Source organism: Sinohyriopsis cumingii, chromosome 10 (assembly GCF_028554795.1).
Source record: "Sinohyriopsis cumingii isolate HCF-2022 chromosome 10, ASM2855479v2, whole genome shotgun sequence".
Taxonomy (NCBI): Eukaryota; Metazoa; Mollusca; class Bivalvia; order Unionida; family Unionidae; genus Sinohyriopsis; species Sinohyriopsis cumingii.
In genome coordinates, this window is record NC_142970.1 from 87,557,009 (window position 1) to 87,582,666 (window position 25,658).

The 25,658-nt window shown below is 34.8% G+C and overlaps 1 protein-coding gene across 4 annotated transcripts in view; it reads left to right on the top strand.

Moving 5' to 3' along the window:
- Positions 1–1,180: 1,180 nt before the first annotated feature.
- The window catches only part of LOC149790540 (uncharacterized), a 91,311-nt gene continuing 66,833 nt past the window's right edge, over positions 1,181–25,658 (top strand). For all 4 annotated transcript variants that reach the window (XM_089972585.1, XM_089972588.1, XM_089972586.1 and 1 more), the window contains exons 1-6: positions 1,181–1,302; positions 8,344–8,452; positions 19,454–19,630; positions 21,042–21,249; positions 21,665–21,873; positions 22,373–22,507. In XM_089972585.1, coding sequence (XP_089828711.1) covers positions 19,477–19,630; positions 21,042–21,249; positions 21,665–21,873; positions 22,373–22,507 — 706 coding nt within the window. In that variant the 5' untranslated portion in view covers positions 1,181–1,302; positions 8,344–8,452; positions 19,454–19,476. The remainder of the gene's footprint in view (positions 1,303–8,343; positions 8,453–19,453; positions 19,631–21,041; positions 21,250–21,664; positions 21,874–22,372; positions 22,508–25,658) is intronic.

The window sequence follows — 25,658 nt, forward strand, 5'->3', positions numbered from 1 at the left end:
ATGGTTAATACCTCGAGCATCAACGACTGCTCCAGTTACATTGCATATTTAACCAAATCTATGCCGCGTGCACTGAGTAAAGGCATTAACAAGGCGTTCAACGAGCCAATATTACATTATGTATTGCAATGTTATCCTTCAGTAAAATAGATTAAGACTACTTTTAATAAGCAAAGTTGGATTTGAAATGAGAAAGAAAATAAAATACAACACAAATTTTTAATCAAAGAAGATTGTTAAAAGACTGTTTTTCGCTTGTTTGAATGCATATTGCTGCCATAAAATAATGACAGTTGAGCTACGAAATACAATTAAAATGTAAATGATGGGTTCATTACTTGGCCGAGCTGACATTTTCTTGATTCTTAAAGACTTTGATAGATAGTACTGTTATAGTGTAATAAGTGTCGAAGGTAGTATGAAATGATCGTCAAAAGGCAAGAAGACTACGTGACTTTCTGTTGCGGACGTGATTAATTAATAATTTCTTTTTTTTCACAGGTTGCTCAACTATTATAATATTTTCATCCTATGTGTCTCGCTCGTTGTCAAAAAGAAATAAAACAATTAAAAAATATATACGTTTATCTATCTATCTATCTATCTCTCACTCTGTCTCTCTCTCTCTTTATATGTATATAAAGACAAAAATGACACTGGCTTTGAAACGATCGAAATAACGGTAAAAGGTTATTTTCAAATTATCATGAGGTAACGTAAGTTTTTTAGAACGTCACCTGTTCAGGTTCGACCTCTAAAGGCAAGCATATATGTTATTTTGTCGTGCACCGGAAACGAGGTCATGTTTATAAATCATTTAGAACACTAATTTTGACCACCGTAATCAAACTATATTACTCGAAATAATGATATAATGAAATATATTTTTAGAAATGTGTTTATGAGAGTAGTTCCTTCCTACAGGTAGAGCACTCTAAACGTCAAGATCATTGACACATATTTACTATCATTTCGTTATGTCTTTATTACACCTGTTTTGCCTTCTATGTGTCTGTAATGTCCTTTATGTTCCACCATAGTCGTTATTATATCGTGCACAAATAACTTATCAAGCAAGCAAATACCTGTGTACACTCATAAACTCTTGTTCTTCCTGGTATGTGCGGTATAGATAACAAATGATTAATGTACTGGATTCCGACATACAGGATACAATTACGAGAAAACAGATTTAGGTACATTCAGCTGATTGTTTATCATAAGAGATTTTTTACATCAAATTTGAGTGCAAAACAAAAAAACAACTGAGTTAGTTACAGCTCTGAAGCGTCTTGGCAGTTGGTATGTACCTACATATTTATTTAGTACTATCTGACCTGTGTATAATTTCAGAGTGTGAAGTGTGTGCTGTAGGTAGGTTTGTTCACTCAACATTATTATTTGAACAAACAGACTGTTTTGAAAGCATATTTCAAACTAGAATCAATTCAATTCATTATGATAAATTACACAATCATTACTAACTTAAAATAGCGCTGCAAAAACAATAGCTAGATTTATTGAACTGTCCACCTTTTAAGGGCAGTCAGTTGTTGTGAGACGCATGTCATGAATACTAAATCAAAAGTAGCCGTATATGGCTGTTGGTTGTGACATATCAACTGAAACTACACCTGCCTTCACATACAGGTATTGAATATTGTGTTACCTTTGAAAATGATGAAAAGGTATGTAGCTTACGTATCTTCACTGTGACGACCATGTCGTCTTTAGAAGTAGCTTTAATCCACAGGCTACGTGATCACTAATACTATATACTCATATCATACACAAGAGGTGATTTCAGTTTCCGCAATGATAATATATTCCCCATCCAGCAGACGAATTGCGTCAAGGATAAAAACTGCCACGCTTTGGAAGTCGAATTTGTTGACACTTTTAGGTATGAATGTGTGACTGGAGTACAGTAAGTAAAATAGGGATATGAAACTCTCAGACATCGATTCACTTGATGTGTTCTATCTAAATAATGCCTTGTACATCAAACAAAATTAGTGTTTATTTTGCATACTTGGATCGGTCACTGCTGATATATCCAATGAAAGCTTAAAGCAGGTTTAAACAATATTGTGATTAGGAAACAACTGGCCGCTGACCGCCGAAAGCAGTTGACCGTAACATGTAGGACATTTGTGCATAGGAAATTTTGCAGGGGGGAATTATAAAAGCCTTTGTGACTAGATCACCGGTGTGTACAGGGTGATTGTTAGGATACGTTTGACTATACCTCAAATGGGGAAAATATATCTACCAAAAGGAGGAGGATGCGCATAATTTCAAATTAGGATATACAATTTATTTTCAATAGTTGTCACGCTTTCTCTTTCAGGTATAGGGTATATATATATTTTACTCTGTCTTATTAACTACAAGTTTTGACAATGAAGGCATTGTGATCACTTAGTATATCTGCTTATATGTTCAAAGTATATTTCCAATCAGACGCAAACAAAGGGCTTGCTTTTTGTTCATCGCTGTGAGAACACATTAGCTAGTATGCGATTTCCATGTATCTTATTATTTCCTCTGCGATTAAATCGGGTTATTTATCTATGTATCATACATGGGCGAATTCTTCTGTCTTTGGTGTGGAACCTTTCTTTGAGATCTTCTCCTGCGTTATCGATAGACCAATTACAATGTACGTGAACATTTTTCTGTGACCAGTTTTTCTGGTAATATGTATACCCTGAGACAGTACTGAACACCCATGTATACCGCCAATTTCACATATAATACATGATGTATCCATGATAATTAGCACCTCGATAGCTGTGCTTAATCGTTCAAGTTTTTATGCACGAATGAATATAATTAAACCGATGTATAAACACAAGATTTAGTATGCATACTAACATTGATATGATGCTAAGATTATATGTCTATTGCAGAGAAATTTAAAATTTTAGTAAGTGTTTACATATACTACACTTAGAGATGTAATGTGTTCAAAGCAGTCTAATAACGACAGCCGCTTCAGTTCACTTACTTTAGAAAAACACATTCGTGCTTATCTATGAATTATTTCATTTATGTTGATCTGTTCGGTATTGTTTAATTTAATATCGTATATTTGACAATATATGTCAACATCATGAAATTACTTAGATCAAACTTGTTCATTTATTGGAGGATAAGTACATGTCTCCGTGTTCGTCTACATTTATGTAAACAATGCATCCCTAAATTCCCATCACAGATCAGCTGAAATACAAGTACTTTTAAGCAATGGGATGGTGTAGGATATTTAAAGTCTTAAGGATAAATGCATTAAAGATTGTATGGATGCTCAGAAATGGATCGGTAAAGGAACTATCATACCATGTTCTTTAATATTTTCATTTTTTAAGTTTGAATGTATTTTTGAGATTTAAATAATTATTGGTTAAACATTTCCACGTTGATTTTGTGTACATTGGTACTAATAGCGAAGCGTTAATGTTTGGCAGATAATGTTAATAATATAAAGTAGTCATGCAACAAATATGTTTATAATATATGTTGTCAATCAAGCCACTAATTCAAAAACAGTCATTTATCGTAAAGTGTATAAGTAACTTAGAAGGTAACAGAGAAAATGTCATTTTTTTATATAGTCCCTTAAAATGAGGCAAGGCAATATATAAACCCTTACTTGCTTTTATTTAAATATATTAATCCCGAGTTTATTAAAAGCGTTTCAAATTCTCTGTGTGTGTGTGTGTTTTCAGTGGAAGAGTGGGGTGATTCATTTTTAGGCGGACTCTGAATCGGTTGTTAACTAAATTATAATGATACTGCTTTCTTGATTTTTCGATCTTTTAAAAAGAAAATTTAAAAACGCAGTCACAGCAGGAAGATATGCAAGTTGCAATTGATATCCGACTGTGGTCCCCGCACAATGGTACCAAAGGCTGAAGTTTTAGATAGTTCAATTACAAAACGTAGATCGATTAATAAAGGAAACAGCAACGTTGGCTTAGGTTTCCTTACAGTTAAAGTGACGCTGGAGTACGAACATAATTCCTATTGACTAAACAATTTCGAATTCAGAGAAAGGCTAAGTAATCGCATAGTTTTAAATGATTGGTATATCTACTTTCAAGAGATCTATGTAAATGTGTGTTTGTGATTTGGATGTTTAACGTAGCTTAAACAATTTTTCAATGGTATCGCTATTATGTCTGCATTATTATAGTTTATAGAGAGGTCTAGCAGCGGGGGGGGGGGGGAGGGAGGGAGGGCATCATGCCGCAGCCATGCAGCATCATGGCCCACCCAGTCACATTATCCTGACACCAGGCCGACCAGCCCTAGCACTAACCTCTTGATACTGATCCCCTAGCGAGGCAGCAGTTAGCAGATTTTGAAACGTCTTTGGTATGACTTGGCTGGAATTCGAACCCGCCGCCTCCTGCATCCGAGGCGGACGCTCTAACTGCTAGGTTTAAGAGATCTGAATGGCCGTGAAAGGAAGTTGTGATTCTTTACACCTAGTATCCACAGGTTTAGGTCGAGCTCTACAAGCCGTTCATATTCTGCTCCGTATCTATCATGCAGTGTGATTGAAAGACTAGTAGGAATGAAAGAGGAAGATTATTCTCACGTTTACAATCCGCTGTTTGAGGGAATATATATGACTATGTTTGTTGTTGTGGATGTTGTTGTTTGTATTGGTGGTGGTGCAGATGTTATTGTTACTATTGCTGCTGCAGTTTCAGATCCCAATCTTCAGTCTGGAGTACCTTTCTAATCCTTCGCTCTCTCCATTTTCTTGGAGTCCTTACCGTAGGTTTCTTTGCTTAGCAGGGACTGTTCTCTGACATTATGACATGAATGTGGTTAGTTGTCACCTTTACTGGTGTCACATGACATTTACTTTTCTGGTGTTCCATCCTCTTTTTGTTCCAACTTCCTCTTGTACTCTACCACATTTTCGTTCGAAACTGAGATGTCAAGTAACTTTTATAAGTTAAAATGCAATGTGGTACTTTAAAACAGTCTTCTGTCTGTTTGGAGCACGTTGATGTAATCCCAGAGGCAATATACATGCTCTAGTTTTACTATTGTTGCTTCGGATATACTTTATCAAGTTGACTATGAGTAAGATGGCAAATTAAGCATATATTTATATGGTAATTTATATGGTAAATGCAAAGGGAGAGAGAAAACCAATTATCCAAATCGTCACGCGGTTTTATGGAGAAATCGTATTTTTTTAAAAAAAATATTAGAATAAAGAGCAGGTGAAAGAATACATGAAAACAATTTGTTTTTAAAAAAATGAAACACTGTAAGAATACTAATGAAACATGCCTCTCTAACAACACAATACTTACACATTAAGTATGAACGTATTTAGAAGGCTAACGAAGTTGTAGGGCCAGACTCGACATTCAATGGTAGAAGACACTTTCAGTTTTCTATCGATGGACAATCTGTTTCTCAGCAAAGATAAAAAGAGCTAACCATAATGTTCATAAATTCATCTTTGTCATTCGTCATTGATTCAGAGTACTCAATCAAAACAAGACACTAAATGTTTTATATTCTCCGTTAACGAACAAAGGGCGCACTATTTTCTTCATTCACAGGCATATCTGATCCTTGTAATCTCTCATTGTTCGACTGAATAGATACAGTCTTGGTTCTCAAATAATCAATGATGTTGGCTACCATACGACGTAATCCATTAGAAGCAAACCATTCCACACTGAAATTGTTGAAAACATAGAAACTACTCTGTGGGTTCCAGGTCGATGACGTTTGTTAGCTTTGAGGACAACGGTTTAAGTTTTTTTTAGGTTTACTTAGCGGAGTTTATAATTAACAGGCACGACAAGATCTCAGCCTGTACAAAAACTGCCAGCTTGAAGGCAATGTAATTCCCGGGTATCTGTCATGGTGTTATATGGTTTCCCACGTGTTCAGTTTTCATTGCTTCGCATCTAAGGATAAGTCATCAGTTAGCATCTGACATTTTCTTCCTTGCAAATCCCTGTCAATTAGATGAATGAAGCGATATTATCTGCGTTGAAAGAGAGCTTCCATTCTTTTTACTCCAAATAATTTTGTGGAGGTGTGGAATGGTCACGCAAGTCTTTATACCACTTTCTCTAACTCTTTTCTTCTGAGATGAGAGACTCTGCCTCTTCTGGATCGTTTTCCAACATTTAAGCGCATCATCAAACATGTATCATTTTGTGTCTGAGAATGATGTTCAATTTGACATCTGTAACACTATTCCATGATTAGATCTGTTTATGATAAACAAAATCCTCTTCAATAAGCTTTATATGTTCTCTGTAAGTTATTTTAGAGTATAATGTGTCTCTAATAGTCTAGGGTCATGTATCGCAAAATGTTCACTTTGAGTAGAGTTGCAAATTCAGCATTCAATATGACGCTTGTTATGTTAGCTAGATCTATTGCCAACTGAAGTTCCACACAACGCTTGCTGGATTTTGCTAGATTTAATTGGGCGAAATAGTATTAAAATGGGCACTTGACTTAAAAAAATGACTTAACGTTACATCACTTTACCTTACATCAGTACGCTGATCGTTTCTTGCTAGACTCATTGAGCTGTTGTCGGGATGATCGAGAGGTTTTGTCGGTCATGGTAGCATCGCACGAGATTGGCAACTTCGAGCACACCAATTAAAAACCAGTCCTGTCTATGGGATACCATCATAAGCCATGTTCAGTCAAATAACACATGTATAGTGTAGTTCATAAAAGCAGCGTCGAGTTCCAAATAGTTATGAAAGCTCAAAGGATCTGTATCCTGTTCTTGCCGTCGTATAGCTGAACATGTAATTGTGGTTAAATAGCCAAGGAGGTGTTTCGAAAAGGGAAGCAATCCGATTTTTTGAAAACCATTCTTATATTGTCAAGACTGAAAGATATGCAATTGCCAAATATATGTATGACAATTGGTATGTTTTAGTATAATGTCTTATATTTGGCCTGGAATACAATTGTAAAAGGGTTCGATCTTAATTTGATGTCTCACAAGGAGAAGATGACGAAGTACAGGAAAAAGTAGAAGCACAAAGTTCTTCACGTAATATGTGTACCTAAATATAATATAAAATAAACAGCTTTTAACTAATGTACTTGTCTCCATGCAGTTGACTATATTCTGTTCAACTGGACAGTAAATTCTAGGGATGTGTGGAAAAGAAACTAAGAAAGGCACATATTCTCTTGTGTTATGCATAATATCTATTTCATTTGTGAAAGAACAAACGCCTACACTTCAAATCATACGCCGTACATACATACTTACATATATATATATATATATATATATATATATATATATATATATATATATATATATATATATATATATATATATATATATATATATATATATATATATATATATATATATATATATATATATATATATATATATAAACCTAATATGAATATTTTTATGCAGTGGGGTATCATTTTTAAAATGTCTCAACAGGAACTTCTTTTATTCAATGTGAAGCGACATGCACGCATACTTGTCACAGAGAATGGTGATAACTCATCCTAAACGAAAATATAAAAGCTATATAGGTAGTCCATTGAAGGCCATTGTTTCACGGTAGAGGTTATATTAACTTAGCTCTTTCGGGTTTGTTAGATTGCGCCTTTAAAATGCAATAACCGTCAGGCGTATTATACTATTGTGAGATAATTGTGAATTTATTCAAAGGCGGCCTGGATATATATTTTCATTGCAATACATAAGGATTATTGGACAATCAGCATATTTTTGACCTGACATTCATTCGGAATCCTCTTTTGTTTTGGATAGAAAGTTTATGATTGTTTTGGACTTGATACATAGTGATGAACGTTTCTCTTAAACAGGCATTCTACAACTTATTGATTTGAAGTATTTGTTTAGTTTTACAAAAACATCTTCTTCTGCAACTTAGTTTAAGGCTATAGATTCGTAGCAAGATATGAACGTTCAATCGGTGTTCGTTTATAAGAAATGAAACACTAGCTTTATATATTCTGGTTAGGTATCAAATTGAGAAGTATTAATGAACAATATGGAAAAGGATTTTGTATATTGTATGAACTAGCAGTCCAACACTCAAGTAAAGATACGTATTTGGTTCAGCTTCTGTTTTGCCAATTTAACACTATCTTATCACAGATATTTGAGATAAATCATTTACATTATAAAGCGTACCTTACTATCTCTAGCATCTATGATTAACTTCTTGGTATGCAATATTCCTTTCCATCATCGAGCAAACACTTTACTTGTGTTCCTTTAGCTTTATTTGTGAGTAAATATTGACTTATTTTTTCTACCCATACATGTTTCAGCCTCAAGAAGTCGGCACAATGAAATTAAACGGCACGTTCAGATAACGCTGCCAAGGTATTCGACCAGAATAGATACATGATAGGGAACCATTTCATCCGCCATTTCACGGTAAGTTTTGATATGTCATTTCTATCTAATATTGCACTTTTCGTCAAGTTAGTCAACTACTCGGCAGGCCGGTGATTGACAAATATTATTATATATCATTCATTGAAACGTAAAGATTTATTTACCCATACTTACAAATGTATTGTTATGGTTCCTCGAACTCCAAAACGTATTTCCATAATGAAAAAATACTTGTTTGCAAATAGGTGTATTCAGAATGCTAATGTATATTGGCTGAATACGTGTGTCTTTGTGTATGTATGTGTTTGTCGTTGCGTGTGTATGTGTGTTTCAGTAAAGTGAGTGATTAAAACAATATATAAATACTTAATCAACAAGTAAATGGCGAGCTCCTATAGTAAAGTCTATCGTAAGGAATCAGCTCTAATTCAACCATTCTCTTGTTCAGAATTCCTTCATTTGTGTTGATTTATCTTAGTCTGATAATCGAAAAACATTATTTCGTCACTACTGCTCCACATAGGGAAGATTAACAGATGTAAATAAAAATAACTCGAGTAAATTTGAATCTGTACTCGATTAACCTATGTCACTGCCGTTAATTATTATAGTCTTCGTAGAATTTTACTTTGCTTTAGTATTGGCTTATTTAATCACACTGCTCACCATTATAAATCCGGGAATCAACGATATAAAGTTAAGACATGTCTTAATGCCTCTCTTGATTAGCCGATTGATTAAACAGAGTGATTCTGAGATAATTACAGCACGGATACACCAGGCTTTGGTTACGTACCTGAGTCCGTATGTTTCACTCCATCATTCGTGTGTACGGTTAAGAGCGTACAATCGTTAAATGTAGGAAACTGATTTGATTACAGCAGTTTGGGCGTCCGTGTTTTACAAACACATATTGTTGTTTATTCATGTATCATGTAGCTTATAATGTTCTATTGTCTTTCTAGTTTAATCCCATACTTTTTATAGCTACTCTGCAAATAGCGTAAAAAACATATATCAATGTGCTAATGTACTCGGGATAAACACAATCATCTATTCATCATCTCGTACACACGTCAGTAATGCACCCAACGTTCTCACCGAAGATGAGATATATACAAAGTAAATGATTGAAACGATATAATTACGGACCAATACCACCCACTCAACAAAATAAAGAACTGATACATTTGTTATGAAATCTAGCTTACATGGGCGCGAATGGCAAGGAGATAATCATGTAAATAATATGGATAATTCATCATATGATATATGTAAAATAAATAGTTGCAATAGCTTTTTAATACATATGGCAAGGCTAGGGAAGACAAACTTTCAAATGGCTATTAACAGTGAAATGCAAAAGTATCAGAAAAAGTACATGTATTTCCCTCTTAGACAAGTGCGCTATAGAAAACCAAACGTGACTGAAAACACATTTTCATTTAAGTGACACTTACTAATATATCTTGAAGGGCAATTTTCCTGATTCACTTAAATGTTTATGTGTGTATGTATGTTGTGTGAGGTAAGGAGAAGCATATATAGTTCACAGTCAGGTCCCTGATTCTCCATTGGTTTTAGACTTAGAAGAGATAATATTGATTTCAATTTTTTTAAAATTTATTTATAAATACTTTTATATATAAAAATTAAATATGTAATCACAGCAGTGACATTCACGAAATGTCGCGGATTCAGGCTTTGGTTTATGAACGATGGCACTCTTATAACTCTATTGTCCAAAACTAATATAGAACAAAAGACAAACAAAACGCAAAGGACAATTGTAATCAATCTAACAACAATTTATTTATCTAAGTTACCAAATGAACGCTTAAGAGGAATGTCCTATATTGTGAAATAAATCATAAAATAATCTTAAACGTTCTATAACAGGACCAACAGTATGGGATATTCTGAATTATTTTCAATATTGAATTCCTTGATGGAGCAATAGGCTTCAATAGCGTGTTGCACCATTTGTCTTGATGTATGACGATGAGATAGTCAAGAACATGTTTCAATGAATTCGAAATAATCCCCAAATAACATTTTAGTCCCAAACTCCATTGAGCACTTTCAAAACAAGATACCGCTAAAATTATATCCGAACACAATAGTAAATGACTCCACAAACTGAACTTTAAACAAGAATGAATATTATTGTTTACCGCCACCTTATGTAAAAACCTAAGATACAATACAATGACCAGGATGTGCGTCACAAGACCACTTGCAGAACATTTTAAGCTTTACAAAAGGCTAGACCTTGAACTTAAATGTCAGTAAGGAGGTTATGTATAACTTACTAAGACAAAAAATATATATCGTCAATCGTGGACAAAGGCAAAGCACATCAAAAGGTAAGTATACATCATACCTCATCTCACTGAACACAATAAAGACTTATATAATACTATACTAATTACACTTATTTAGAAGGGTGTCTCATGAATGTTACAAAGGATACATACAAATATATTACTTATATACACGTGAAAGAGCATCTGTAATCAGTTTCATTTCCTTGATATGCTTAATATCACTGCTGCATTCCTGCTACATCAAACCCCATCACATTGATCTCAAAAAAAATTCTCCATCTGTTAACAAAAGTAAGGGGTTGTAATCACTGAAAAGAATAATCTGAGAAGGAGCTGAAGAAATATGCACATGAAATATGCTACAAATATTTGGAGCTGAAAAATTGTTCCACTTTTCTATGGACTTTAATTTAACAAAATCGTTCTAGATTGGCCAGACCAATGAGCTTCCATTAATAACACAACAATTTCGCAGCAGTCCGAAAATTATGAAAAGATTTGAACAAAATTCCCGATAATATCAAGTCATACCCAAAAATGGCATCAACTGCTTCCACTAAGAAACACTGAGAATTCAGTGATAGTCTTTACCTGAATTTCTGCATGTTTAACCTGACCTTGGCCCACAACATGTCCTCTGAATGTAACACAAACACGGCAAACTGACCTTTGTCTGAAATAATTGTCCAATGTGCATCACTGATTTCAGTAAAGAATTTTCCCAATGGTTTCCACATTATCTTTCCGCGTATAAATGGAAATGATGACGTCATCTAAATGAGAGTGCTCATTATAATGGCCACATGTTATCATGTGGATTAAGCTCTGGAATGATGTCAAGAAATTTTTCGGACCAGACGGCATCACCTTTTATTGATAGCGTGCATCTGGAGGTGCAAATGTGGAAATTTCTTTTTATTTTTCAGTGTGTAACTTTTTCTGTATTACTTTTAAACGGTCACAGGTGATGCCATTTTTTGCATTTCCCATTTCGTCATTGCAGTCTTCCATACATGCCATCGAAAAAGAATCCCTATCGGTGACACAGTTCATTTTTCTAAAGTCGTTTCAACTAAGGTTTGAGTTATTTCTTTGATCCAACGAATCATTCAACATAAATAATTTACAACGTTGATTCTGTTTCCTTCTCCTCGGAATGTTAATGATACAATTTTTCTCTACTTTTCAAATTTCATAACGACTATGCACCTTAGACCAAATATGACAATTAAGTATGGGTATGAGAGCCAAACCTTTATCACCAGCCTGTAAACTTATTTTCGTTGCGTTTTTATCATACCTTAAGTTTACCTTAATTTTATTAGTGCTGAGTAGAGTGAAGATTAGTTCTTGCTATTTCACAAGCTAATGTCAATAATTGATATCAGAGGCATAGTTAAGGTCATTCTTGCAATCTACATTTGAAAGACGTTTCTCAATCATGAACTTGAAAAGGAATAATTGTCAATGATTATTGAATTAATTCCCAAGCAAACACCAGAAATGTTTCGACGATTGATTGAATTGTTCCCAAGCCCCTTGACTTTGAGTGTCCTATATGCAGATTTAAACTGTGGGATGGGTAATTCATGCTTAAGTTGCTGTAAACACCCAAACATAACCTTTAGTCCTTGATGGGACTGGACAGATTTGTGAAGTCGGAATGGTGTAAACGTAAAACAATTACTAAAGCTTTTAACATAGTTTTAGTTGCAATATTTCGCAAATTGCACATTAAATTCTTTCTTGTGGACGCACACATTAGGATCGACAAGTATTAGTTGACTTGATGGATGTCTATTGGAATATTTACTATATATACAAATAGTTTCAGAAAACGACATAAAATAAAGACGATATAGTAGCGAAGGTGTATTTATACCACGTCTATATTTCGGAATCGTAGCTATCTTCAGTTTTTTGGTAATGCTATATTTCTTATTGATATATAATTTGAAAGAAATATTGATTTTAACTAAATCTAGAAGCATATACCTTTAGATTCTCAATTCCAGTCATACATATATTATATCAGTTTGAAAGATATAAAGGTTTACGTATATCTGTATTTTACAACTCAAAAGTATTCTGACCGCCCACTTTTCTTTGCAGATAGGGTAAGTAGTTGCTAAAGGTAAGATGTCTTTGATTTGCTAAGAGTTGCGGGTAATGTAGGACATATTATGACTGGTTATGTTTGTATGCATGTCTTCCAATGCCTTTATTTCGTTCTGTCTTTCAAATTGGTGCCAATCATATGCCATGGTAGAGCTGACCAATTTTATGATAATGTAGTTAAGATTTATGTGCGTTGCACTTCTCATTGTCTTGTTATTAAAAATGTTTCTTTTGTACAAACCATGAATAGTGAATTGCACAGCTCATGAAAACTTAATACTTGTTATTTGCCTACATTTGCCTTGCCTATCGTTACGTCAGAATACTAACACTAACATCTCCCTCATTTCTATGTTGGATGCAATGAATATATCGTTTCACTTGGGGATTGTGCATTGATCTCTTATCGTGTATTTGTTTCCCTGTTACTGATATCTTTCTCATATATTATTTTATAATTACAAGTTACTGCATTTGTATGGTCAAATATGAACGAGACTTCCTGAACGTAATACCTTGAGAGTGCAGTATTAGTCTGAAAAAAAAAACGAGTTAATATGTTCTCATACAAATGCAGCAACCGTTTAATTATACTCATATTATTTTCTACCGAAGTCATAATTATAAAAAGTACACTATAAGAAAATAAGTAATTGAATGTATGTTGTATTCTAAAACAAATAAAAAACCGTATTGTCATCAATGCACATTAATAATATTAATCCGTTCTTAGTACCACTAGCGACCGTTACAGTTCGTTGCGCGCTCGCCATTAGTTTTTTTTTCTACTTAAAATTGAAATTTAGAGTCACAGATTTAAATAAATGTGCATTACAACAACTTTCGTATGGACGGATTTTATTTTTCTGTTGATTCAACTCAATTCTGCTTTCCTGCTTACAATATATTGGATTTATTGGCCCAATTACTATGTTCTATCATTGAGTGTTTGCAATCATAATGTAGGTAAAATATGAATTGTTTTAAATTGAAATGTTTAAGAAAGCAGATTTTGAGGATATTCAAGATGCATACATTTAAAGACATTTGTTGCCATTCTTATTACCAGCTAACGAAAAATAAATGTATGCCATGTCACCCGCATGTTCTTTGTTGGAGGGATCCCAGCTATAACCTGTAGTAGTCTATCGTTTGCCTAACAGTGTACCAAAATAGTAAAATGGGGAAACTTGCAAATCAATTGGTGTGTGATAGTTCATTTAGCCGGGGGAAAGAAGACGTGCTCGCTATATTGGATTGTTCGCTCTGATGCCCTTAGTTTCCCTCAAAACCCATCAGCTCAGCTTTCTATCTCTAATTTAATTTTTTTATGGACTTCTAAAAGGGCACTTCATTGAAATTGATTTTTTGTATACGATAGTTTTACAGACCATAGAGAACACTGGTCATAGCAGGAAACATTAGATTTGTTGAATATTACTCCTAAATAACTGTTTAAACTATCATAATAGTATTTTCAATTACTTCGTCTCTTACATGTATGTGAGAATATCAAGTTGATACGTTTGTTTGTTCGAAACTTTCATTTGTGACTGCAGCTGGCATTTTAGTCATGGTAACGTTTTAGATATGTCATATACTTTACCTCTATATTACATTCTTTCTTCATAACACACAAATTCAAGCTGCACGACACGTGTCTAAGATAGTATGATGCATTAGGAACTACTTTCTAAATAACCAATGCACGTTTATGTAGTAGAGAGTTTAGCTTTTGATATATTAGATCTTGTTGTGAGTAAATTATAGAAGCTGTTTCGTTCGTTTGAAAGTAAAGTGTCAATTCAAAAGTGTTCTCCATGGTATAGCAGTGTTAGGGACCAGCTTTTCACTGCTAAAAAAGACCGCTGTAAAGCTGAGAGGCTTTGGCTTTCCACCAGATTCACTATTCATAAGCAAATCTATGAAGCCGCTCAGAAGAACATCACAGACATAGTCCATGCAGCGAAATCAGCCCACTACACTACTAAGATCATGGAAAGTTTCAGCTGCAAAGAGTTCTTCGAGATTACTAACAAGCTAATATCAAGGAACAAATGTACACTACTTCCAACTACCGTCTGTCTAGTCGACCTTCCGGACCTGTTTGCAAATTTCCTCCGTGACAAAGTACAACCGTTAGAGATAAGCTTGACACCACAATTTCAAATGACTCGTCGTCATCATACAGTTGGAATACAGAATTTCAGCCGCAGCCATTAGCAGCATTTGAACCTGTCTCTATGGATTTAGTACGTACAATCGTGATGAAGAGTGTAACAACCTGAACTTGATCCAATTCCAACATCACTGGTTCTTGAGTGCTTATATCCAGTATTGCCTTCACGAACTGATTTTATTAATACCTCTCTCTCATCTGGGGAATTCCCATCATTCTTCAACATTGCCATTGTAAAGCATCGGCTGAAGAAACCAACACTAGACCACATCGATTTAAAGAACTACCGCCCAATTTCTAATCTCCCATTCATATAAAAATATCTTAGAAAAGGTTGTTCTATCCCAGCTTTTATCTCATCTGAATTCAAACAGTCTTTTTAGCCATGTACAATCTGCATATCGACCTTGCCAAAGTACTGAAACTACTCTTCTAAGCGTAGTTAATAGCATTCGCTCTGCTTTGGATAGCGGAAAGATTACAATCCTCACCCTCATTGATTTGTCTGGAACATTTGACACAATAGACCATGATATATTATTTCACCGTCTCCAACATGTATTTGGCATTCATGATACAGACTTAACGTGACTGAAGTCCTACTTGGTCTACAGGACACACATTGTGTCTGCAGATGGAATACATTCCAGCCCAAGTAATCTATGTAGTGGTGTTCCACAGGGGTCTGCTCTTGGGCCTGTTCTCTTCATTCTGTACACTCAGCCGCTCTCAAGTGTCATAGATCATCATCCAGTGTCTCACCAATTGTGCGCTGACGACACCCAAATTTACAAATCTAGCCACCCAACTGAAGTTGATGCTACCATCCAAGTTGTAGCGAAGTGCATTTCTGATGTGAAATCATGGATGATATGTAACAAGCTGCAGGTGAATGAGGATAAAACTGAGGCCATTCTGATCACAACAAAGAGACTTTCTCAGTCACAGCCTTTATCTCAAACAATAAATTTCAGTAACACCAACATTAAATTCACACAGTCAGTACGTAACCTCGGTGTCACTCTGGACAGTACTCTCACGTTGCACCATGTCATGAACATATTCAAGTCTGCATATCTTGTGGTGATACATATCAGCTCCATTCGCAAATATCTTTCAGTTGATGCCACTAAAACACTTGTATGTTCATTAATACATTCAAGACTGAAATATTGTAACTTAATTATGTCTTGTTCATCTCAATATATACTTCAGAAACTTCAAAAAGTTCAAAACAAAGCTGATCGGATCATACTTCGATCAAAGCACACCTCACGGGTGCTCTGTACCCTACACTGGCTATCCATTTGATCCAGAATCAACACAAAATTTGTTCTCTGTGCTACGTTTCAATGACGGACTCCAGTTCAACATACCTATCCGACCTCACCCATGTGTACACATGCGCAAGATTCTTACTCTCCTCTTCTGACAATTGTATACTCATTATTTCCACTACGAAAACGAACTCATATGGACAACATTCTTTTTCATACCAGCATACCAGGGCCCAGCAACGTGAATGAATTGCTTACTGAACTTAGACACAAAGCCACAGTGATCCCATTCAAGAGTGCTCTTAAAACTCACGTTTTTCGACTGCAAGAACAAATTTAAAGACCTAATAATGTACCCTAACTTAAATGTTTACAGCATGTTATTTTATGATTTTTATTTAATTTCATGATGTTTGATTTTTGTAATAATATCATTATATATGTTTTTATGTTATACGTGTTGTTTGATGTTGTAAATTGCTTAGAGCTTCTAAAGATTAGGCGCTATACAAAGTCCTCATTATATTATTATTATTATTATTATTATTATTATTATTTAATATTTCCTCTCTCACGCCAAACATGTCATTAGGGTTGGTTTCAACGGGATGTTATACCTAAATAAAATAAATTACTGCGATTCACCTGATTTGTATTGTTCAGACAAAACGTCCGTGTGGTGTGTACAGTATTTATATGCTTTGAAGCATTAGTAAAGACGTATACATAAAATGAATTAGTTATCTTAAAATTTCCATTTAAGATTTTAAACATTCTTTTATTGAATATTAAAGTTACACAAAAATCTACTGCTGTATGTGGTTACAGTAATACAGGCTGATTACTGATTAAAGGTTTCGGACATTATTGTCCTTTAAGCTTCCTAGCTCTTCTGTTTTACGGGACACAATATAAACTATTTGTTGGAAGGTCTAACAAGCCCAAGTCCTAATAAATTCTACCTTAAATTTGCCATTTTCAAAAAAAGCAATTTTGCATTCTAAGCTTTAAAGAATCCAAGATTTTTTTTAACACTGTTGCATAATTTCTTCTGACTTTAACAATATACATACACCTAATTTTTGATAAAAAGCAGGTGCAATTATAAATGCATTTCGTTATTATGGACAATTGCTTTCAAATCATTTTGCGACGCCCACCATATTGACTGTTAAACAATCATTTTTAATTTCCATCAAGACGTACAGTCAAACCTAAACTTAGTCTCACATGCATATTACGCTTATCTGAACTTTATTGTCATGTCATTCACCTTCCTCCTGCAATATCCCTTCAAATGTAATGTATCAAATGCTCACCTACTTATGTAGTCACTGGACAGATAATGTCTAACCAAAGAGTACTTTTTAAAGCGGCTGACCATTCCAATTCATCATTTTTTTTTAAAGGAAAGCGCTGTTTAGGTAAAGACATGTCATTTGAAATATGTAAGAAGTTGTAGCTTGCTTATATTCAAACAGGCTCAAGCCAATGTGCCAGTGGAAAATTTTCTATCATATTGGTGTTTCTACACATTTAATAAAGCTGCAAAATTTTACTTAAAATTTAGTTTTTGGATTAATTGCTCGACGAAACGGTCATTATGATAACACAACCCATTCCCTCTATGAGCGTGCATGTGTTTTTATGTGAGTGTTATATGCTGGAATTAATCATAATTTAAACAGGGAGGCACCTAAGGACTTTTGTAACATTTTAAAAGGCCTTTAAATGATCCGAGAAGAAACATAAACTACCGCATATATGCAAGTTGCATTCTTTTTCACGGTTGTATTAATAACTTTTTCGAATTGAAACAATGATATAAAACAACTAATATTATTTGGAGTAAATCCTTTTCATGAGATGCAGTTACGATTGAAAGCATAAACAAACAAACACGATGTACAATCTTTTAGCGCGTTTAGAAGCTACATACGAAAAAATAAATTTCAATTTAGCTCTTCTCTCAGTGAATTTGTAGATAATGGTCTATCTTGGAAGATTGCATATGACATATGAAGGATTATATAACTGACTTTAATGATTGGTTCATTTTTATATACCATATATTGCATTTACTATAATGAGATTGTTTAATGTTCTAATGCAACATTTTATATTTTGCATACTGACCCCAGAACTATAGTGATTTTTTGAAAGTCGGCATTAGAATAATGATCTACATGATGTACAACGTTAATTAAAAACGGACAGTTTGCAATTTAAAGTATTTAATAGATCATAAAGATAAAGTAAATGTAGCATGTTTGAAGTGCTTACATCTTTTAAAATTGATAATATATGAGCATAGCATTACTAGTGTTTAATGAATCACGTCTTAAAAGGTGGGTATGTTTTGACGTAGACGCAGACTACTTTCAGTGTAAGCCATTTATCATAAATATAGGATGATATCACTATTTAACAATAATAAACAACTTATAAAATAATAAGAAAAGGAGCTTATATACAGTCCGATACGTACGTGCATATTCATGCAAGTTGAAAAGTAATTCTTCGTAAGATCCAAATATGATCAACATGTGTTGGAACTCATCAAATAAACATTTACATAAAGACATGCACACATTGTTCTTCCTCCACAAGAGGGAATAGGTTTATTACACGATCAGATTTTCCTTTTGATTTCGAAACAAAGCTTTATTTCCGGAAAAATAAGTTGCTTATATGACTGCACTTATTCTTGATTCACGGGAACATGGCATTTAACTATACTGAGATATGTGAGCAGCTGATAACGTATACGAGGTTGTTTAATAGGTGCATACTCTAAGAACGCTTATCAATTATGAAAACGCATCACTTATGTGGTCAGGGTAAATACTTCCCCACGTTTTAATCCTATTAAACATAGTAGGCTGTAAAACGAAAATGGTATGAATTACTAAATAGCCCGGGATTTCCAACGTGTTTCCTAGTCAAGTCTCTCATCTCTTTACTGTTGGACCCATTCGTAAAAACAAATACAGAAGTCACTAAGAGATTGCATCATTGATTTTCACCTAATTGAAATATTATTAGCCGACAAAATGAAGGATATAATTTTAATTATATTTAAACGTTATGGCTAAATATTTACGAATATCAACATAAACATGTACGTCGTTATTTCCAGCTCTGTCTGGCAGATCAAAGTCCATGGACACAGAGGCAAACTTGAAGGAAATTTTGTTCCACTTGCAGAGGTCGATTCAAAGGAAATTACGCGCGAAACGCACGGAATGGATTGTAAGGTTGAAAGAAAGAGCATATCCTGAGACCATCACAGAAGCCTTGGAGGAGATCGACAATGGTAACCTTTATGTTGGCTTTTTGTTCGTCAACATATATGAAATATCAATAGGTTACGCTTAGAGGGTATCAGGACAAAGGACTAACGTAAAGGTATATTAATAAGACAATAGACAGGTCAATTTGTAACAGTACCAAAGAACACAAAAAGATTGTGTAACGTTTATTGCTACTTTTTCATAGTAAGAATGTTATTTTTTAAGGCCAGACGACATGGAAAAACTAAATAATAATAATAATAATAATAATAATAATAATAATAATAATATCAAAGATCAATGATCTAATTAACATCTGTGCATCTGCGCATCTTGCCCGTAGTCCATGAATGAGTTATAATAATAATAATAATAATAACAACAATAATAACAATAATGATATTTAGGAATTTAATATAGTCTTCATTGGCATCTATATCAGTTTTGCTTATTTAGCAAATACCTTAATAGTTTATATTTATTTTTTCATAAAGTGGTTGCTAATAAACTAAATCTAGCTTCAAACATTGAAGTTAATCGTGACTATTCTCTGGATCTTCATATGTTCGCCACAGTCAAGTCCAAATACTCATCCATGCTGTAGCAGCAGTGACAGTAAACACATACTAACCTCACATTCAAGACGACGTTACTCATTTCGAAAATATGGCCGAGATTTGATTGTACAATGTACAATGTACAAGTTAAGAAATAATTTATCAGAGCAATATTAGTCAAGATCAAAAGGAGTCTTGATGACCGGGCCATTAAAATCATTGATATATAACTTGATGTTTATTGGATTACCAGAACATCCGCTAAAGGAGTACATTAGTGTCTAATAATTTATGTTATTTGCTAGAAACAAACTGACGAATGTAAGAAATAGGAGTTATTATGTATACACACACACACACACACACACACACACATATATATATATATATATATATATATATATATATATATATATATATATATATATATATATATATATATATATATATATGTGTGTGTGTGTGTGTGTGTGTGTGTGTGTGTGTGTGTTTAGATTTATATATTAAACCCATTTTAACTAGATGAGTCTAGTCGGTCCACGTTGACATGAGTAAGGAATCTTTTGCAAAATATCGCGTGTTCTGTGTTTTCTTTTAAGAAAATCAACTTATCAAAGATAATATCTGGCCCTTATTCCCTGAACGATTTGTTCATTTTCCTTCCTTTCAAGAGAACAATTCCAGTGTTACAGGTTGAAAATATTCTTCATTATCCATACCACAACTCTGAAGAGAAAAAGCCCCTGTACCACTGTATGATAAAGTAATATTTATGCATGAATTACACAGTGTTGGTACATATGCACACTGTTGATTAAATGCTGTTGATTAAAAGTAAACTTTGACCGACACTACATGACAATAATAATGATTACAGCTAAAAAGCACGGCGAGTGGGAACAAAGTTTTCACAAAACTAAAGCCATTGTACAGACGATCGAAACGTTTCCGTGGAATGAGCTTACTGATAAACAAGAACTACTAGTTTATATATACAGTTACTTTGGGCCTTCTTATATGGAAACTGGTGATTTCAACATGGCAATTGGATTTCACGAGAAAGACTGGATAGTGACCTTGGAGAGGTAAATTCATAAAGAAATTAACATCTTCTAGCGTATATCTTTCTACTCATGATATTTCTATAAATATTTGACTATACCTCTATGTCCAATCTTAGAAGGCATTATTTCATACCGTGATATGTATAATTTATATACGTGTTGACACACTGATGGGTCAATATGGCGAAAAATATAGCACTTCAGTTCTGTTTACAACGTTGTGAATAAATTTTTGAGAATTGATAGGAAGAAATGAACGTTGCAAACGTAATATTTACAACTATATTGAAATCGTAAACTACTAAACTAATATCCCTAACACAAGTTGTCTGCATGTCGATTTCACTTTTTTCCGCAAACAATGTTTAGCTTCTGTCTTATATAACATAAATGTGTTTTATTTATTTGTTGTTAAATACATCTTTTTCTCCTTCAGACTGTTACATACATTACCTGATGATATATACCCATACGAGGAAGCTGTGTTGAATTTCGAACTAGCTATATATTATTTGCAAGAACGGAGTGTATTTGAGTTCTGGAAGAGCAGATCTTTATCTGCAGCCATAAAAGCCAAGGACCATGAATTGGAGCTGTACGGCACATTGGTATTTGTGTTGGTGGAATGGAAGGGCAGCGCTCTCGGTAACGATCCAATTATACTAATGGCTAGCTTTATGTATTTGTACGAGAGAGAGAGAGACAGACAGACAGACAGAGACAGAGACAGACAGACAGAGAGAGTGAGAGAGAGTAAATTGCGACTGTGCAGAGACACATACTTATTGCAAGAAAGAAACATTAATGATTTGAATCTGTTAATGCTTTTCAATATTTTATAATTCACTGCAACAACTACCAGTGCGTACATTATTGCATGTTTTATTGGATTTATGATATAAAGATAACGTTTGTGCATACTATATGACTGGAAAATCTTGTAAACATTTTTCAGAGGTCATAACTGATAGGCCTTACAAAATGGTAACAGCAGACGTGTCACCTTAAAGGTGTACGCAATGTTATGAGGTAAAAATGAGTTTTATAATTTAGAACATTGCACACGTTTACATTAATATCTACTTGCACCAATAAACTATATATTTGCTTGGCACTATGCTTATATTCTGCTTTGCATTGACAGCAATGGATTATGACAAAATAATCTACCCAGTGAAAAGGTCTTTAGAACTCACGCGATATTTGGATGATAGCTTGGCAACAAGACTCATTGAGAAAATCATGGAGAAGTTGCATACGTCATCATCAGTTAGAATGAGTAAGTATATAGGACATATATGTCTTCATAAATATATTTATGCACTGCATCACATGCAAAAAGTAAGATAAAATATGATTATGGTGTGATTTTATTAGCAGTTAGCAGGATATTAGCAGAATAGTGGCAGTTATCTTAATATTACACACAAAAGTCCACTTCAAAGGCTGAAAAGTCGCTTTTCCGTAGTGATTACCGCACACGTTCTTTTCTGAGCAGAGACAGAAGCGAACGTAATGTACTATTTATATCGTTTGCCTTAGCGTTTGTGGTGTATGTGTCATGAACCTTTACATGTACTACTATCAATAATTGAATCGAAGTTTCGTTTTCCGTATGTAATTCTCTTCAGCTGTTTATGGTGGTCACTATAAGTGGAGAAGTAATAATCCGCAACATCCGCGGTAAGAGACGCTATTAGCAAGCTTTCTTCTTTAAATACGCTGCCCAATCAGAATACCGCCTCGATAATCTAGAGCTCCCAGATACTACTTTTAGCTAATGATTATCTGCCGAACTTAAATGTAAGACTGGACGAAAACGTCTACGAATATATCAATGTCTACTTCATCTCGTGCCAACTAGAACGCTCTCGTCACGAGAAACATGACCAAACCTCGAATCTACGTGGGATATATAAATCATTACAAGTTGGAGGAGTTTTTAATTTCTAAGAAAAGGATATTCCATCTATATTTCCAACATTTCCCTTCCTATCCCGACAAATGTCTACAATTTGCTAACACTTTGTCGTCGTCACACATCAATGTACCCACACTCAAGCTTAACTGATTTAACATTAGGTGTGGGCTATAATTATGCTATGTACGTGCAAGTCCCTAACGCTTATAAAATATCCTAATATGGGTGTAATGCCATTACAAACGTGTACTTATTTGGGAGTTTCTATTTCATGGCATTTGTAGCATTCGGGCGCAGTGTTTTACTTGTACAAGGGCAATGTGGGCCTTTTCACGACAGGTAATTGTTTCATTGCGATTAGTGACGCACCTACTTTGTATGTATCTATAACTGTGCCTCAGTTTCCATTAATGTATAGTTTTGTGTGTAACATATACACTTGTGTACATGTCTGTATTGCTTCCGCTTTGGTCAGATAAGCACATGTAAGCCTTATATACATAGTTTACATCGTCTCGTCTTGCACATACACGTTTCTATATGAGACACTGGACTCATGCTTATGTGCATAAGCATTCAATCATATATAAAGCGCACTTAGTCACTAGCACTTGTAGCTTTTGCGACTACACAGTATATGTTCAGGCTACAATATTCATATGTGTTCAGGTCTTTATGTCCTTTAAAACTCCTTATATATGAATATTTCTTAATATCTGGTACATGCAGATGAGTTTCCTCTACTACGGCTTCCTTAGCCTTGGAACGTCATGATTTAATGATTATACCTGTACATACCATCCTTGACCTTCCCTACTTACAGCATTGCAACTGAGATCGTCTGTTATCAATTTTTCAAAGTAAACATCATTTAGTAGAGCTCTGCACAGGCCAACGTGTTTATACTTCCACTTACAAGTGATATTGTAGTTGTGTTTTACCTATATGCTTCAATGATTTATAAGACTGTCCGTTATCAATCGCTGGGTAAACGCTTTAGGATATATCTCTGCATGGAATTTGCGTTCTAAGCGGCATGTTCAGTGCTACAGGTTTGTACGTTTCACTCTATTTTTCTTACAGATAAGAAAAATGGGCAAAGCGGTAAAACGCTCCCCTTAGGACAAATACGTCATCAGTCTATATGCTAATATTTCCTCAGCGTACAACAATCAGGGGGACAAAGGACATAAATCGACTTACCCTTCAGCCAAAAAGCGTCAGACATTGCTACGGTCTGAAACAGTTCCTGCACCCAAGGCAATGCCGCAGTAATCAGTATTTTTGGCAGCTCCCTCTAACTTGCACCCTTGGGGTTCGACCTGATTCCCATTGCAGAAGAACAATGGACAGAGCTAACAAACAGGTGCATTACCTCTCACTCAACAGACATGTGGACAGGTTAAATGGAACAAACATTCCAGAACATGTCTCTACTTACGATACTATCGATACTGTCCTCTTTAGAACGGATGGCCTTATTCCGTTGTGACCGTCTTAGGCAATATACCTGGGATCACTATGGGACAAAACTTAAATATTACAGAGTCAATGACTAACAGCCAGTATTCCGTTTCCGGAATACCACCTTTAGACATACATTCGGGACGACACCACGAATAGTTCCTCACGTCTCAATAGATGTCGCTTCGCAATTTCTCTACACTCTGCCACCAGAAGAGACTCTTTACTCAGCGACTGTCTCGAAGTCGCGGTTTCTATTTCATGGTGTTCTACGAGCTTAGTGAGCGGCAGACCTCATAAATCGTCGCCAGCTATGTCTCAGGAATTACAGGGGACCATAGCCTCACTTCATGCATTCAAGATTATATTGCTTTTTCTCCACTGTTGTCATCTATTCTACATTATCCGAGAACATGGGACAATTCAGCCTTCCAAGTTTCCTTTGATGACGTTCTCCACTTTCGAATTTTATTTCCCACTCACTCCATTCATAACCTGGACCAGAGCTCCAGAATTTGTTGATCTTACGACGAAGAGTCCGACATCGTTTGCTTCCGAATTCTGGGAGAGTTAGAGAATGTTTGACCGGAGGTTGATCATATGTTAGTCGGGGGCTCTACCTTTGCCACACAACAGAATTTCATTTGGAAATTTCAACGAGCGACATCGCCACTTTCTGGATGGATAGGCCAAACTCCATGCCTATGGAATGGATAGCCTTTGATGATACTCAGCAGGTAATATAGTTATCGGGACTGCTATGTTTTACTTTAATCTCTATGGCTCTATTTCGACAGGCGGAACATAGCTTTATCTTCTCCAACACCGAATGGAAGGTGGTCTCAGGAAGGGTCCGAATGCTGAACAGAGCCACTACACACACGTTAGCAAATGGTTTAACCGCAGCTACAAATTATATTGGGCTGAACACAGCTCAGTGCTCTCTGCCTGAACATTCCTGAAATACCACACTACAACCATGCTAAGAACACAGTCTTTTATACTCTGTTTAACGTCCAGATTGAAGACGTCCGCAAATGATCCA